Source organism: Ambystoma mexicanum, chromosome 6q, assembly GCF_040938575.1.
Source record: "Ambystoma mexicanum isolate Mex_15411 chromosome 6q, UKY_AmexF1_1, whole genome shotgun sequence".
NCBI classification, from domain to species: Eukaryota; Metazoa; Chordata; class Amphibia; order Caudata; family Ambystomatidae; genus Ambystoma; species Ambystoma mexicanum.
Window position 1 is genome coordinate 1,449,817,531 of NC_090937.1, and position 18,526 is coordinate 1,449,836,056.

At 43.5% G+C, this 18,526-nt stretch overlaps 1 protein-coding gene across 4 annotated transcripts in view; it reads right to left on the minus strand.

The window, feature by feature from the left end:
• Positions 1-18,526, minus strand: part of UVSSA (UV stimulated scaffold protein A) — a 765,945-nt gene that overhangs the window by 267,540 nt on the left and 479,879 nt on the right. For all 4 annotated transcript variants that reach the window (XM_069632154.1, XM_069632155.1, XM_069632156.1 and 1 more), the window contains one exon: positions 8,010-8,193. In XM_069632154.1, coding sequence (XP_069488255.1) covers positions 8,010-8,193 — 184 coding nt within the window. The remainder of the gene's footprint in view (positions 1-8,009; positions 8,194-18,526) is intronic.

Sequence of the window (18,526 nt, forward strand, 5' to 3'; positions counted from 1 at the left end):
TTTTTGCTCTTCTTGTCTGGAGGAGCTTCGGACGATGACAAGGGTGTTCCAGCCCTCTTACGAGTGTTAGTGACAACCACGGAGTCTGGCTTCAGATGTCCTCTCATATAGAGAGGGTCAGACTGGGCTGCCCTGAAAAGATTTCCAACTCTGGGATTGACTGCTCTGGTGAGGTTCGGGTTCACCAGGGACGGGTCTATTCTTCGCTGAGTAGACTTAAGGATAGGGATGGTCTGGGCAACAGGCCTCCTTTCTCCCACTAACTCCTCGGCAAAGTCCCTCTGTTCCTGCACACCGTGGGTGTCAATATGGAAATGTTCTGCTGCTCGTGCGAGAACCTCGTTCAGGAGGGGTTGGTTATCGACAGGGGAGTCGGTAACCGGGGCTTCCTTCTCTACCGGGGAATCTACTCTGTAGGTTTCAGGGTCTTCCTCTTCCTCTTCTTGGTCCTCATCATCCCCATAGTAGCCCGTCCCGGTTTGCTCTTCTACCCTGCCAAATTCTTGGTCCTCACAAAAGGAAGTCTCTCCTTGATACTGTGAGTATGGCCGTGAGTATGGTTGTACATCTAAGGGGTCCGCAGACCTCAATGGTGTCTCAAACCGCGGCTTCTTACTCGGGGGGATAGGATCATTAGAGCCTGAGGGTGTAGCCCCTTGTGGATTATATGAAAGGAAATGGTCTGGATTTTTATCATAAAAGTCTGCCAAAGAAGACATCCTTGACATGACCCTATCTATGTCATCACTCGACCATTCTTTGGAACTGGGAATGACTCTCTCAGAAAGTCTAGGAGACTTATCCTGAGTAGATTTGATGGTTTTAGAAATAGCAGCAGACTTGGGCTTGTCTGTCTGTTTAGGAGGAGTGGAGTGTTTCACAGGTGTGGAAGAGTGCAGTGGCTGCTTCTTCTGCTGTTTTCCCCCCTCCCCGTGAGTGGAAAAGTGTTTTCCCTGTCCCTTTGTGGTTCTGGAGGTTTTCGACGCCTGGTGTCGAGGATCGGGGGTAGAGTCCCTGTCCTTCGAACGTGGGGCTGCGCTGATCTTGTCTGCGGGCTCCGACTCCTGGAGAGCGGCCTGGTGGTGGAAGTCGTCTTCGTCCTCCGACAATCGAACTTCTGTTAGCTTAGGGAGCGAGGCACTCTTGGCAAGAGTGGATGATTGCCTGGAGTCATGCGGCGATCTCGATCGAGAACGCCCAGAGGACACCGATTCGGACCGTTCTCTATGTGCCTCTTTCCGAGAACTCGACGTCGTCGAGTCTCGGTTGGACTTCGTGTGTTTTGTGCGAGTGGTGTGTGAAGCGCTTGTGTCGCCGGGGGTCTTCCCCATAGCCGCCCTGTCGGACGACCTTCCGAGGTCGGGGGCCTGCGCTCGGCTGTCTTTCAACGCCGTAATGCCCTCACCGTCCGAAAGCACGGCGTCGCTGCCATCGCTGAAGGCGCCCTCCGCTGCCATGGCCGCCTGCCTGGCGTGGAGGGCCCAACGCTTCGTCGAACGGTCCTTAAATGTCTTAGGTTTAAACCTACTACACGCTCTGCAGTTCGCCTCGGGGTGGTCCCTCGGCAAGCAGAGATTGCACGTGGCGTGCCTGTCGACCCAAGGGTATTTGCGATTGCAGTTGGGGCAGAATTGAAAAGGGGTACCCTCCATACGCACCTTGAGGCAGCGGGCTGGTAAGTGTAGGAAATGTATAAGGTGTACCTATATACCAAGAGTGTAGAGTATGTCCAACCCCCCACTCTCCCTACTTGCAGGGCCGAGGCCAGAGGCCTTCCAAGGCCCAGGCCAAGGCCAGAGGCCTTCCGAGGCCCAACTCCGTCGTGCAGCAGCCGACGGTCGAATTCTTCTCCAAGCCGGCGTCGAGTGTCGAAGTTCGACGTTGGGATGGGGAAAGGATGTAAATTAATCGATATTTTAGCAAAAGTATGGCTAAGGCCAGGGGACTCCGGAAAATGCTTCCGACCAGTATGGCGGAAAAAAACAATCTGAGGATCCTAGACGCGTGAGGGATCTTGGGTACAGTGGACGTCACACTAGGGATAGTATTACTGGCACGCCCTGTGTCGACGCCCATTTTCGAGTTTCGAAAAACAAACTGTAATGCTCTGCAGCTTCCACTAGATGTCGGCCTATGCACAGCATGTGATCTACGCAGATTGCACAAGCCTCAGAAATATATAAATATATATACATATATATACATATATATATAGACTACAGGTATCCTCTTGCCGTTCATGTATGCACAGAACACCCAGACTTCATTATAGGAAATGTACAGGTATTTGGACTAGAAAGCATCAAACAACTGTTGAGAGGCGGAAACAAAGAGATTATCCTACACTGCAAAGAAGTGAGCTGGATTTTTATTTTGGACACATTTGAAACTGGTTTAAATTGTAATCCGGAAATGTGCAACTGGCTCTGGTTATATATACAAAAATAGTCTTATAGTTAGCCAGATCCAGTAACCTTGTCTTATGGACCTTTTTCTTTCATTTTAGAACTGACCTTTATGAGAATCAATTTATAATTCATCTTAAAGATTGCTATGAATGTATATTTTCCCTTTTCCAAGAATTAGATTTAAAAAATAACATCTCATCACATACAATAATTAACTCAAAATAGACCTTGTACAGTACTACTAATTTTTTGACAATCAGTATATTTACTCATATACTCTTTAAACTTGCTCAAGTATGGCCACCAATGCACTCGGAGATTGGATCATGCTCCAAAAGTGTAAATAAGGCTTTGTCCTCAAGGGGAATAGAATAATCATGTCACTGTTTTAGCTAAACACGCTTGAAACTAGAATAGGGATGTAACAGTCTAACGGTATACCGTTAAAGATACCGTGAACAACTTAATTGAACAATAATAACCGTTTATACCGTTAAGTTTGCTTTTCAATCTGATTTAGAAAGGCTGCAGTAAGCAAGTGCTGCACAGTCTTGGTCTTGCCCTGTTGGATGTTCCATCTGCCAAGGGGGCCTTGTTTGGCAGACAAGAGCATAGGGAAAGTGAGGCCACATTAGTAAATCCAGCTTTGATGCTGTGACCGCTCTATCTGTGATCAGTAGAGTCGGGTCAAAGATCAGCCGACTTTGAGCTAATTGTGTTGAAAGCTGCCCGGTGCCTGAAACTTTGTGTTCCCCATTCAAAGCTGGTAACAATGAGCTGACTGGCTCTATAAGCATACTGGAGACTCCAGTTCATAGACTCCGCCAGACCTGGATTTCATGGGAAAACTAGAACAAAGTTATTTTGTTTCAGGCAATATTTATTTGAAAGGCAGCATACAGATTATGTTTTCACACAGTCATGCTGCTCCGCGCTACAGGTTAATTAGCAAGACCACAGGGACATCACGAGGGTGAGCTGAGGGCCAGAACTGAATGTAAACAAATGTAATAAAATGTTCAGTTACTTGCAAAACAGTGGAGCCAGGGGCACTTTGCTTAGCAACCACTCAGCCAGCAGGAGCAGAAATGTATTGATTCAGCCTGGCCCGGCATCATGTGCCATTAGTTCAGTAAGTTAAGGTCCTTCAGCACTTAGTAAACACATATTGGAACAACTCTTGCTCTGGCTGTGCAAATTTTAAAGAAAAGGACGGCCAGTGAAGTCATGCATATCGAATTACTCTCCCCAAGGTTTAGATTGAAGGAACTTAAGTTTCTCCTGGTCATGGATCGGATAGCCATCCAGTTCTGTTTTAGCTTAGAATTCTGGGATTTGGAGCTCTCCCACCATTTTGAAAGATGGGGATCTACACATCCCAGAATTCTAAGGTGGGAATGAACTGGATGCCCTTCTGATGCATGTCCACTAACAACTTTAGCTCTGTAGACCAGGCATGGACTTGCCTTCAGGGCAATAGGCCCATGGCTGAACCAAAAACGCAAAGTTCTTTTGTGGGACAGTTTTTTGGGTCAAAGTGAGGCACTTTTTTGGCCAAAATTGGGCCAGTTTGATGAGTGACTTCACTATGCGGCTAACAGTTTTGACCACTGTTGCTGAATAAATATTCTTTTAAATGTACAATTTGCATCACATTTTATAAAAAAAATCTCCCCCTTGGGTACTATTCAAACAGTGTTCCAAAAGGAATGAATTCCCATTTGCAACTGTGTGCCACTTTTATGTTGGTGCCCCAGTCCAACCCTGCTGTGGACTGTGTGAACACCGGGCCTATCAGTGCTTTCTGCTAGTAAATAAACTGCCCCCCACTGTCCTCTGTGTAGATTTGCACATTGGCAATAGAGTTGCTGCTTCCCTTGATCCTTAACCTACCTGCCTTCTGCATATGGCACTGGACTCAAGCATGCAGGACAGATTCAAGATTCAATTTGAAGTATCCAGAGCAAATGAGGGTGAAATATTTCTACGGTCTAGTCTCAATTTGTGACACCACCCATGAAAGCATTCTTCCCTCTTAACTCACATCATTAGGGTCCTAATGCGTTCAGACTGGGAGAACGGTAATGATGGGGCTGTGGTGAGGTGGTGGTCTAGGCCATATTTGTGCTGATATGTATTTGAACTTTGTCATTTTTTGCCACTATCTTAAGAAGGTAAATGAACAGGGACGTCATTTAGGGGTCGCCAGAGGTCGCAACTGCAACCTCGGAGGTCTCCCTTGCGCCCTTTTTTTTGTTGTTTTTTTTTGGTAATGCAAGCTCCTGGGCTGTGGCCAGCACCATGTGGCTCTTTACGTCTGGAGTGGCTGGCTTTCTTGGTCAGACCCCTTAAAAAAAATAAGAAAATAAGAACAGGAGTGCCACAAGTCCAACACTTGCAGCACTGACCCTAAATAAGAAAGAATAAGAATACCAAATAATGTGTCTTTCTGGAATTCTATACAATAATTGCTAGACTCATTAAAGGTTTATTTCAGGCACACTTCAGGGGGTGAGTCACTGATTTAGTCTGCTCTTAAATGCCTCAACTCAGCCTTTCATCCTTCTGAGGTCGATAAATGTGTACAAACACAGGTTGGGTGATATTGGGCGTATATTTTGTCTACATAAAGTGCTTAAGCGTAGTTGCTATATAATAACACATCATTACCATTTGGTCATGGACGTCTGCTTGCATTTACAGTAATTTGGTAATAAGGGCCTATACACCCTGATCTTAACGTTACATATGGCGATCCATTCTTGCATGAAATGTACATGATATGATATGATATGGCATTTATAACGTGCCTATACACAAGTGCATTATAAATGGCTGTGTCCTCATTATAGTGATATTGTAACCATATTTTTTGTAGTGTACAATGCTATGTGATGCCACTTCCTGTTTTGTCAACGAGTGAAAAGTCGTGTTCCATCGATTCCCGCAATGTCACTTCCGGGGCGGGTCAAATGACATCACTTCCTGTGATGTCATCGGGGGGGAGGTGTCAAGGGTTGTGTGATTTCACTTCCGCTACCCCTGGCATTTTGGTGAAATGACGTCCCTGTAAATGAAGATGTATTGCAAGAATCAAGAAAGAAATCAACAGCGTCCACTGAATGCTTTCCCTTTAGAATTACATGGTTAGTGGTGACTACGACATCAGACCTTCATAATACACCAGGTAGATGGTAAACAAGCTATAGTGATTAGATCCCAAGCAACCTTTCGGTGTGTCTGTGTTGGCTATGACATTTTGACAAAAGAAACATAATGACATGGGCTTTCAGACCGCACATAAGTGACTTTTCTCCCTTTAATGGGATAAAGAGTTGTCAAAACAAACTTTTTGTCGCAGTGAGGGGTCATGATGCCCATGCCATGTGGTTCCAAAAAAAATGCAAGGGGAGGCCAATTTTGAAAGCAATGACCTGTGACTGAGCAGCAAGCTCATTGCTCAAAATGTGAATTATAACACTTCCACTAGTCACTCTTTCATTCAAGGCGATCAATGAGTGAGCGCCATGAAAGACCAATTCTGCAGCCGCCTTAGATTCCTGGAGTATCAGCTAAATATGTGCAGAGACAAGTTTCAAAATGCGACCCTGCTACAGCTGGAAAATTCTGCCTATGTATTTGTAAGTTTAACTAAAAAGCATTGACTTAATGGTAAATTAAAGAATTTCAAATGCAAAAAGGCACAAGTAGTTTCAGTTGGAGCAGTTTTTAATGCCATTCCATACACCACACGTGCCTGACACAATATCAATATGTTAGCAATAGGAGAATAAATACAGTGCCAAAAAGGAAAAGGATTTACTTTGGTTTGGCAGATTTGGGGTTTATATATTTATAATGGATAATGTTATGACAATGGGGTATTTCGCTGGTTCTATCATTGAATTTACATATAATAAGTCACACCGCGAAATTCACTGATCTCTGCGGGTATTCCCTGCTACCATACCAAAGGGTAACATGTCCGTGATTACTGAACACCTTTTGGCCCGAAAGTAAACGTAAAGAGAGATTGCGTGTGTGTATGCACACAAGCGCATACTACCATCAGCCTTCATTGATCTGTGGCATGCAGATTATCAAGATGGCAACATGTTCATCTTCACCAGTAGCCAGTGGGGGAGCTAAAAGCCTTAAGTGACCACTTAAGAAAGGCTAATAGGTTTGCTTTGCCAGTCGCAGCAGGCTCCCCCTCCCCTCCTCCTCTCCACATGTGTTTTTGTGTTTGGTGGAAGTAAGGGGTGGCATTTCAGTGGTAAGTATGTTGAAAAGCCCAATTCTGGCACTGGGTGCCTGGTTTCGTTTGTGATCATAAATCTGACAATTTCTGAACTTTTAAGAAAATATTTGTTAAGATTAGTTAACTCCACCTGCTATACCGCGATAACCATGATACACCGTCATTTGGCAAAAAAGTTATCGTACCGCCAAAAAACTAATACTGTGACACCCCTATCGCGTTCGGACATGTGACGTTATCACGTGCTACCACTTCCTCCGCCAGTATAAATGGGCACGATCACAGTCCAGTCCCATGCCTCGTAACAGAAACATCGGGACTTGACTGGCGCATCGTGGCCCATGCTGTCAAAATAATACTGGTAAGCAAATTACTTCCCTTTTCCAGTCCATAATCTTTGTTAGGACTCGCTTTAGCAATTAGAAATGTGAGGATTACAAAATGCCTCTCAGTCAATGGGAGTAACATATAAGCAATTTATGCTTCTTACTTATATACATTGTTTTGTCTGTTTGTTCAATTTCTTTTGGGAAAAACTCTACTTGCCTCAAGACTCATGATTAATGAAAAATATGAAAAATATGAAAAACGTATGATTAATATTGAAAATATCTTTTTAGATCACTTTGGGAAACATATATGAGTGATATTAACACACAGTCAAATTGAACCACAGGGTGAGTACTGCATGGTCTTTATGATATTTAATGCTAAAGCATAATGAAACTATGTTTGATTATAAGGTGAAAAATATATACTCTTACGCTTCTTTATATTGTTTTACTTATTTTTAAAGACATCTCTCCTGATGAGCCACTGAATAAAGTTGAGAGAGTTGTAATGAGTGTGTTGAACCAATTGGAAAACTGATTAAACTGAAAAAAGAAAACTGACAAGAATTTAACTGATAGAAAAATAGAGGAAGACATCTGTCGTTTATTTTGAAATACTGTATAAAAATCATATATACCGGTTCACATTTGGACACAACCCCACCTCTTTTGTAAAAACACTGTAGTAATCATTTTGAAAGTTAATTTAGATGTAAGTACTATATTTCCAAACACATGCTACGATGTGCCAGATTCAACAACAGCCTTTGAGCCAGATGAAAGCTGCTGTTAAACTAAACTTCAAGTTCATGGAATTAAAAAAAGCAAGCTACAGTACCCTTAGAAGATGCAAACCCAGAGGGTGGCCTTCAATCTAGATGGAGTGCTTTGATGGACTTACTCTGTGGAATAAAACGCTTTTTATCAGAGCCTTATGCGTCGTCCGGCACATAGATGAATACAGTTGCATTCGGCCGATTTGTTAGATCTAACCTTAAATTGACTAACCTTAAATCGGTCCTGCCTCGGACAGAGACTACCATTGGGCAATGGTGCAAGGCACTTGTGTTTTACAGGTTCGAATTTACCAGCAAAGGTTATGTATCGTGTTTTTGACATGGCTGCCAGATCTTTATTCTCCACTTCTTCATCTTCTTGACTGGGTGCCCAGAATCGGTGTTCAGAAGCAAATCTAAAAGGGAAATGGAAGGATTACCATTTAGAACTTGTAAAAGTCTGCAAAAGTAAATGAGAAATGCAGAGGTTTACTCTATGCCAGAAAACATCTATTTTTTAATGTCATAAACTTAAGTTTAGTTTAACAGCAGCTTTCATCTGGCTCAAAGGCTCGTGTTGAATCTGGCACATCGTAGCATTTGTTTGGAAACATAGTACTTCCATCTAAAAGGTGACTGCAAAAGCAAATACCACACAGGAGATTTTATTTTGAATAGTTAAAGGGATTGCATTGTAGACATCCCTATACAAAGCTAATGAAACACCATGTGGTGTATCGACATGTATAGATTATCGAATTGAGACTTCCAATATATAATAATAAGATGTGTGTGTAACCCCCTGCCTCTCGAAAATGTGGTTAACATGGTTAATCTGTTCACATATAAACATTGTGACAAGCTATATTGTGCTTGAGGCCAAAATGGTTGCATGGGGTGCACAGCATTTCTAGTATGTCTTCACATTTTACCTATCGCTGACCTAAACGGAGTTCTTGGGCTTGTACATTTTGTATCAATGACAATGACACTTAAGTCTCATGTTGCCTTGTGCCATTTACCAATATCACAACAAAACTCTTGAAATGGGAATTTGGCATCAGTAAAATCACAGATGAGCGTTTTCCGTAATTAATAGGTGGCTGGAAGAGGGGAGGAACACGAACGGTTGCAACTCCCAAAGGTTTTGCACATGACCCAAAAGGTTACCATAATGTTATGAGGATACGAAAGGCTATAGAAAGTACTTTGCTTATCAGCATTCTAATAAATATCTCATTTAGCTTGTCAAGACAAAATCTGCACTTACTCTAATAGATCAGTTTGCTCGGCACTTGCCTCGACTCATTAACTTGCACTTTCTTATGTGATACTGAAACAAGTTGTTGAACTAGTTGATGACCCCGGGTGCTCAGAGCAGGCAGTCTGTGGGCACGCCTAGTATTATCAGCACCAACTCTCGCTGCGCACTTCACACATGTGGCGGCCAATGGCAGGAGTTTAAGGGACAGTAAACGTGTGTGGATGGAAGCTGTAGGGAGGAAGGGGAACTCGAATCAGAAACTATGTTATCGCACTTGAATGAGAGACATGGATTTGGAGTTGCGGAAGGGTGGTGACTAGAATGGTGAATTCAGACATAGGTGAGAGGGGCGTCTGATAAGGAGTTCGGGTGGAATGATTCTAGCAGTTGGACATTACGCAGTAAGTTTGCTCATGTCAACCACTAAGCCATGGGGATAATTCAGTGATATACAATTGGCATTGGGACGGAAAAGTTAAGATGAAAGGAAATACATCCCTGGAAGCCTCAATGGTCCGGGGTAATTTAGTCAACTTCAGATGGAGTGTCTATTATGAGCTAGATGGTGCACCAATAATGTAACTTATCTTTACATTTTCCAACTACCATTGCCAAACAAAAGATGTCCCCAAGAGATTTCCAGGGAATGTCTTTAACCTACCAACAATCTTGTTGGAGACCTGCATCCAACAAGTCTGCAAAGTCAATGAAAACAAGCACTTACGGGGAAATGACTGGCAACACCTTTTGTCCTTTGCTCTTCTGGCCAAGAAGTTGTGCAAGTTGAAGACCTTACTGTAAGCACTGGGTAAGCTCTAAGCATAGAAGTCTGAAGCAATGGTCAGGAAATTAAGAGGGGCATAATCTTTTGTCAGCCTGTGTTGCCAAAGAGACCACTCAGACTCTTTCCCTTGCAATTGTCTTAAATACAGTCTGCCCGGGGACCAAATGAGCTGCGATTCTTCAGACAAAAAAATACTTAAATTACTTTTAGACAGACCACCAACCTAATCCCATTCTCCTGGCTTCGTCCTGCTTCCTGCACAATCCTTCAAATAGCTAATTTAAAGATAATTCACAGTACCACAACGACTAATATTTGACTCCTTACAACGGTAGTAATGGCTTGAGCCTTCCTCGCTCTGTAGGAATCTTACAAAATCTGGGCATTTCTCTTTCTCCACAGCACGTGCCTGGAATCAAAATGTTTACATTCAATAAAATACATAGTTCACACTTGCGAATATGTTCTTAAAATGTTCATAATGATTCAAGTGTGCTCTGTCGCTTATTTTCTATGTCTCTCTCAGACAGTCCCTCTGGTTTGTCTCCTGGTGTTGGTGGGATACAACTATTTCCTGGCCTCTTGCAGGTCCTGTAGATGTTACTGTGCTACTGTCACAATCTGCAGGTGAACTTTCTTTTACGCTTTACAGTGTAGTCAGCTGGGTTTGTTTGTCCCAGATTCTGCAGATGAGTTTAAGAAGGCCATACCGCGAATCGTATAATGGCAGATTATCGCAAATAAAAAAGCTTGGCACCAACAATGCATCATGGGAGATGTAACTAACTTTTGCGGACAGGGGCAGCCCACGCAATGGCAAACTAAAAGAAAATCTACTGAACAGATTTACACCAAAACAACAAAGGATTCCCTTTGAGCGCGTTGTGCCCAACTTGTTTATTATTTGGCACAAATTCATCCAGCGGTTTGGGTTGTGAGCTTGAGCAAAAATTTGACATTTTCCGGTAAGTGAAAAGCACACCCATTTTTAGACCTTTAATATCTTTTGAACCGTACCGCAGCCTTCCAAGAGATGTTTCAGAGCTGGTGGGACCGGGTCAAGGATTAGTAATTTGCTCATCCCCCCCTCCTACATACCTTGCGGCAGCACACTTCGTTGTGTGCCGCCGACTCCAGTTCATTCCACTTATGTAGACATACACAGGCTCTGTAGGGTCTTTTTCTTTCATTTCTTTTTTCAATGTCTTTATTTTTCACAAAGTGGAGGACACCCGCAAACCTGGTTTGCTGTAATGTGACATAATTGTCTGGCTATTTTGGCTGTATGTAATTTTCGTACTGCCGAGATTCCAACACTTATGCCATATGTTCTTTTTTCTTCTACATTTTCTATGGATAACGATAGGTTTCACCTGAACTATAGGACAACAAGAATACTGTGACAAATACGACATACCTTTAATCATCTTTCTGATCGTTTTATGTGCTTAGATTCACATGCTTTGCTTTGCATAAGCCGACATCTAGTGATTTGTGCAGCGTATTGCATGACTTGTTTTCGAATTTCAGAAAGGCACGTTGACAGGGCAAATCTGTAAAAATATCTCTATTGTGGTGTGTACTGTACCCATCGTCCTTTACACGTCAAGGTCCTCAGATTGCTTGTTTCTCATAAGAGGGAGCATGAAGTGTGTATGAAAGTACAATAAGGTACAGAAAGGTGTAATGTAAGTTGTCTATGTGCCTTTAACTCCATCTATGGGGAGGAAAGGTGGGCACATGTAAATCTAAGTAGATACAAGCATCAAAAATATGATTACAGGTATGTAATATTTGTCTTCTGAGGCATGTGGATCTGCTAAGAATCACATGGTTTGCATAGACTACAGAGCAGTACCGAACGGAGAAGTTGGGTTGTTGTAAGATACAGAGGCAAAAGGATGTCTAAACAAGACCTGTCCTCCTTGAGAATCACTCCTTTTCAGAGTTCTACACAGTAGTGTTGTGTGAATGTATGAACTGAACTCCAAAATGCTAATGTTGCATCGCTACCCCGAGTTGAGTGTGCTCTGGGTGGTGTGAGACAGGCATGTTATCAAGAGATGACACAGACAACAGATTTCCAATTCAACAGTAGAATATTTATTAAGTACCAGGATGGTGTAATGCCTAACTTGCCCTATAACTATGGTGGGGATTTCCCGACCTAAAGAAAACCAGGGAAGTCTGGGTCTGTAAGTTGTGAGAAATCAGAAGGTGTTGCACCCGCTAGTCCCTGGGGATCTGCCATCCAGGTGGCCAGGACAAAGCCATCGCTTTTGGATCGTGTTCCTGGGGCCTAGACCAGTGGGGGAGAATCACCTGGGTGGGGGGGATCTTCAGTGGGTGGGAGTGGGACACCAGATAGCGAGACGCACTATCCCCTTTCCTGTAACACCTTTACCCCATCCTACCGGGTAGAATACTTAGGAACTCAACTCCCCCCTTTCGCGACACAAACACTTTCTCACAGACAGCGCACTATGAGAGAAAATTGACTTAGACCGAGCCATATACCTGACAAGTACCAATACAATGGATGGTCAGGCAGAGTCAGGCAATTACTGACCATTATGCACTCCTAACTCCCATTAGACTTCCCCACAAAGATAAAAGGCGTATCACGAAAGCACCCTCTGAGCGAGGCAAAGCACTCGAGGAAACAGCAGTTCCAAGATGTCAGTTTAACACAAGTAGAAAGATGGCAAAACCGAAGGGGATCAAAAGGAGGGAAGTGCCCTTGACCTTTTCGACAAGGTACCAGAACTTTCACAAAACCTTGAGAATAGAAAGCGCAAGACCTGGAAACCAAGCAGAAGAATCCAGCATTGTGTGTCTGAAGTATCCGGGGCCCTCCCGCGCCGATAATCAAGGTGGGGATAATCGCTTGCCGTCAGGATAATGTCCTTGGCTCCTACAATAAAGCAGCAGCAGTGAAATCAACACAGCCTGTGAGTTGGGGAGACCGATACCAGACCGGTCTGTGTTGAAGCCAAGGTTGAAAGCAGCAATATTGTATGATGAGCGTTGAAGTGAACAGTGTATGAAACACATGTGATAACAGGCGCGCATAAAACTGAACAACAGAGGAGTGATTGAACTTTGAAACCAAGGTACGATACCTTTGAGAGTGATCCGGCACTGCTAATGTGCTAATTCGAAGGTCTCTGGTAAGGTATCTAACAGAGAGGTGGCAAAAGCGAAAGAGTGGCAAAGGATTGTGAATCGAAATGGTCCTGCACTTGGTCAAGCAAAACCTGTGCACAATCAAGTCTTTGATGTTGATACTGCCAAGAAAGTTGATGACAAAGTAGATAAAGTTGATGGAGATCAATTGAAAGGTTTGGGTTAAAGCAAGTTTGTGTTTAAGTGAATTAAATTGGGCCGAGCCCGGCTGAGGGTGAATGATTGAACATTGTGTTAAAAACGGATTTGAGCCCGGCTGAGGGGGGTCCGGGATGAACCGTGAATCACCCGAGAAATTGAGTACGTGTGAAATCCTAAGAGGAAAATAACTTGTTGTTTGTTTGTCGCATCAGGCCCTCTGAAAGAAGAGACTTTGAAAGGCAAAGAGACTTGAGCACGGAAGACCCTGATGCTAATGTTTGAACTGCAACCTCATGCTGGAGAAGCCAGAGACTGTGCTAAGCTCAAGTGTATCACCTTGTCCTGTGCTGAAAATGTGGGAAGGAAAGACAACAGCCTGAATATCCTGACAGATCATTTCTTGCACACTTCTTTCTTTCACATAGCATTGTTTCCCACACTATTTGCATTAAGAGATAAGGATTGGCAAAAGGTGTTTTAGTATAGGCCCTTTTGTTTTGACAAGAAACCCCTAGGACTGTGTTCAAACCATTTTCAAAGTTCAATAAACACACATGAACTGTGGTCACTTGTATCTGTCTTACTGTTGATACCATGCCTACCTTACAAAGTCCAAATCAAAGGTCGGTCTGTGTCAAAACCTATGCTTGTCCTAACAGCTAGGAATAAACGGGGTGTGGGGTTCCTCTTAAAACAAAATAGTGTTCAAAAGGGAAAGTCTTGGCTTAAAGTTCTTCTTGGGCTCCTTATTCCAATTACTGGCCTGAGGAAGTTTGACCATGTCACAAAAGCAAGAAGGCTTTGCACTAGTGGCCAATAGAAGAGAGGGTCAAATTTGTCATGGTACACAAGGGCATCATGTGTACGAGCCCTGTCTATTTGTCCAAGGCTGTACAGGTGAATTCCAACATAAGAACGTTCAGATCGAATGACACTACAGCTAAGAGAGCCTAGATGTCAACACAAGTCAAACAAGCGCCTTCTATGCAGTGGCCCCAAAGATTTGGAACTCATTTCCAGACGATATGAGAAAGACTAACCCGATGAAACATTTCTTTTAAACATTGAAAACATATCTATTCAAATAAATTGGGTAGCCGTCTTCCCCAGTAACTGACCCACATTCAGACTTGCATTAATGTTCAATTCACAGTTCTCTGTGGTTTATTCATAAAGTCTTTTGCTTTTCACTATTTAGGGCTTCCTGGTCTAGGCGCAATTGTCAGACCACACAGTCCACCCATCACAGGTCATGCAACCAATTGTCCTTGCCCAGACTTTTTGTTCTTTTCAAGTTCCAAAACAGTTCATAGAAATATCCTTTACTATAGTTTCCCAACAAGCAAGGCCCTCTTGTTTAATCCAGTATTCACAAAACAAAGTTCATTGGTTTCAAAACGTTCACAAAACAAATTATTTTCTTAATATCATCCTCTTTTGGGTTCAACAAACGTCTTCTTTCCATGAACATGAGTCCTCGGTCTAGGAGTAATTGTCAGACCACCGGGTCACCCATCACAGATCCCGCGACCGAGTCACCAGGTGCTTTACAGGGTTTTGTCCCCCCTCCCCTGGCTTTGCCAAAGCTTGTTTTCTTAATAGTCTTCTTCCTCACTGAGGCAAGTTTTGTCAATGGCTGTTTTCTATTCAGCCGATCCCTTATAAGTACTCATGTGGTTTAAAGATTCTATGCTTCGCCTTGAATTATTTTGTGATGTCTGTGATCTTTGCAGTAGGGAACTCCCCGGTCTGGGCGCTGCTGTCAGACCACATGGTCTTCCCATTACAGGATATGCAACATTAAGTTTCCCTTGGCCTTGTTTGACTTCTTCACAGGCTCTTTTGATTCGGGTTTCCAACTTCTCACATTTATGTTCTCTTTGGTTAGGATAACCCTTTCGGCATTATTCTTCTATTTCGCCATAGACTTCTAGTTCTTTCTGAAATTGGTTATTTTCAAACTCAGGTGTTTGTTCAATTTTCAGTCTGCGTTCATTTTGCTCGTAGTGTTTCTTACATAGTCTGATATTCACTGTACTTGTTTAACTTCAAATGTTTGTTCGGTATTCCGTATGCCTAGGTTTTGTTCAAATAGTACTGATCATTCAGTTCGGTATTCAATATAACGTGGTTTCATTCAAGCCACAATTCCCATTCAGTTCGGTATTCAACATAGTTCCAATTTACTTAGATTCATGGACCGCTACTTGCCTATTGACCCCTGCGAGCGCTGCGGTCTTCCTCGGTCACCTGACACTTAGCGGCTCTTTGTGTGTCCTCTGCAGTGTTTCCTCCTGCCCGCCTTCTCTGTAGCCGGAAAGCATACTGCCTCTGCCCTGCTTACTCACCGGGCACTTCTTTTGCATACACGGGCGTTCTTAAAGGACGCTGACCGCATCCCTCCTGCTTCACAGCTGTCTGGCCTGTCTTCAGTTTCAAGGGTTTCCGGCCCTGCAACCACCACACAACCCACTCACTCTGGGTTCTGCAGGTCCTCGGGATCGCTGCAAGCATTCAGACTCCCTGGTCTCGTTCCACCACAGCGACTCTCCTACCTCTGCTGGTGTGGGTTTCCTCCCATTATAGACTTTAGCCCTATTAAGGGGCCTCAGGTGTGAGTCATTTGCTTGTCTTGCCTGCCCATAATGAACCCTATCAATGGGACATGTCTGACCTTCAGTATTGAATGCCTTCATACCCCTCTTCTTTGTCCCAGTACAAGAGTGGTGTTTGTAAAAGGAAGTGTGCATTACTTGTAGTTGCTTCTTCCTCTTCTCAGTACTTGATCTGTACTCACAGGGAAAAATAGGGTATAAACGGCAGTGGCACATAAGGCTGTGGGAAGGGAGGGCAAGTCAGTATTAGGAAAGGGGGGGATGCCATGTCTCGCCATCCGGCCCTTTCTCCAAAACCAGAAGGACCCTCAACCCAGGTGATCCTGCCTGGTGTGTCCACCCCCATGGTCCAAAAGCGATGGGCCCTTCCCTGGCCAACTGAATAGAAGATCCCCAGGGAGTAGATGTGAGAGTACTTTTAGGTTTCTCACAGTGGAAATGGTAGTGTTTTATGAGATAATGTATAGCAGTGTTGAATGCAGTTGACAATCCACCTTGAAATAGCTGCTTTAGAGGTAGGGCCCCCTTCTCTACCTGCATCAAGTGAAACAAAGAGCTGATCCGTCTTTCTTAATGGTTTAGTTTTGTCTGGATAATACATCGCCGCTCTCCTGACATCTAGTGTCTAGAGGGCTTGTTCTCCAGAATTCTGTAAATTTTGAAAGAACGCTGTAAGCTCTCTTAACATGGCATTCAGAAATGAATTTAGGTGAGAAGCTTGAATGTGTTCTTAAGACTACTTTGTGGTGTTTGTGTATGGAAACAAATGGCTCTGAAAATGAGAGCGCTTGCAGAACACCAACTCTCCTTATAGAAGTGATAGATATAAGAAAAGTAGTCTTGTAGATGAACTCTATAAGGCTATCTTTATGCATGGGTTTTAATGGGGGACCCATTAGCTTGGTTAGGACATTTTCATCCAACCCTGCAGGGGGAGCTGAAATTGGGGGACACATTCTTGTAACCTCTTCCATGAAAGCTTTGACAACTGGAACCCCCATAAGGACATCTTGCTTTGGGAGCTAGTGTAAGCTGAAAGTGCGGTTAGATGAACTTTAAGCAAATTGAACACTAGACTTGGGTATAGTAGGTAGTGCAGAATATTAGATGGTGAGAAGTCAATGGGATTGATATTATCCTTTTTAAACCATTTAATTCATTGTTTCCATTTGTTGAAGTAGCAGTGCCTGATGTCTGGCTTACAAGCTTCCTTCCTGTCCATGCATCAGTGAGGAAGGTTGAGGTGCCTGAACTTTATGACCTCAGGAGCCTGGGTCCTAAATTGAGTGTTTGAGGATGTGGTTGGAGGGTTGTTCCTTGATGTTGTGACAGCATGTTGTAAGGGCTCGGTAGTTTGATTGGTGGGCATACCAACATTTTGAGAAGGTGGGAGAACCAGGTTTGGCGAGCCAACATTGGCACCATTAGGATTATTATGAGATGTTCCTGGTGCAATTTATGGGTTATTTTGTTAAGCAAATGGAGTTGGGGGGGGGGGGGGCGTAAGAAAACCTCCCTGACCAATTCAGTCACAGTACATTCCCCTTGGAGTCTACTAGGGAAAACCTGGATACATATACATGGCATTTTGCGTTCTCTTGCGTTGTGAAAAGATCTATGTCTGGATGCCCCCATTTTGTACAGTTGTTTAAAATGTCTGTGTGTTACTCCCACTCGTGTTCGGAGGGTAACTTTGGGTTTCTGCTTAGCACACCCGCTAGATAGTTGGAAAATGTGACAGGAAGAAAATTGATCTTTGCAGAGCCCACGTCCAGACATTCTGTGCTAGTTTGGACAGACTCAGTGTATGCTTACCACCTTGTTTGTGGATGTAAAACATGGCGGTTATGCTGTGTGAGGACTACAACAGTCTTGCTGAAAACTAATGTTGGACTTGTAAGGCTTTGAATATAGCCAGGAATTCTAGAATGTTGATATTCTTTTTTGCTAGAGAATGTGTCTACCTGCAGTGAGCTGTTTGGTGGAGATAAGGTCATGCCCACCCCGAAAATGAGGAGTCTGTTGTCAGAGTGGCCTACACTACAGGGTTGAGAAAGGGTTTGCCCTTCAGAAGGTTTAGTTTTGTCCACCACTGCAGTGCCTGTACTGCAGCTTGCAAAATGTCCACTAGATAGCCCCAGTGACCCTTTGCTTGAGACCATTGTTTTGCTAGCCATTCTTATTGGATTCATGCACAACCTTGCCTGTGGCACTAGAAAGATGCAGGAAGCCATCATTCTGAGAAGGTGGATGACCTTTTCGAAAATTTCTGATGACCAGCTGTGTAGTAAAGAACGTGAAGCAGCATGCTTTTAACGCTCTCGTTGGAGGAGAAGACTAGGGCGTCTTCTGTTCGAATTGGTCTATTTGGCTGGGAACGAGACTGGACTTTTTCTCTTTGATTGAAAAGCCCAAATGAAACAGAAGGTTGATTGTGTCCCGAGTGTGCTAATGGCACATTTGTGGTGTGTCTCTGTAAAGACTGGAGGGAGGTTATCTGTACTCCTGCCCTCTATATGGCAGAGTAGAAGCACAGAGCACCCCAGCCAAAGTTCTCTATTATGGTAGCAATGGAAGAGCAACCAAGGCTTAAGCTCTCAGCAGGTGATACAGGCTGGTTCTTAAGTACAGTGTAGTCCCAAAGCCCACCACAAAGGAATGTCCACACACCAGGTTATTTGATAACACAGTTCTTTATATACAAATAAGGCTCAAGATATATACACAATTAATAACACATTTTGTACTCTGGTAATTCG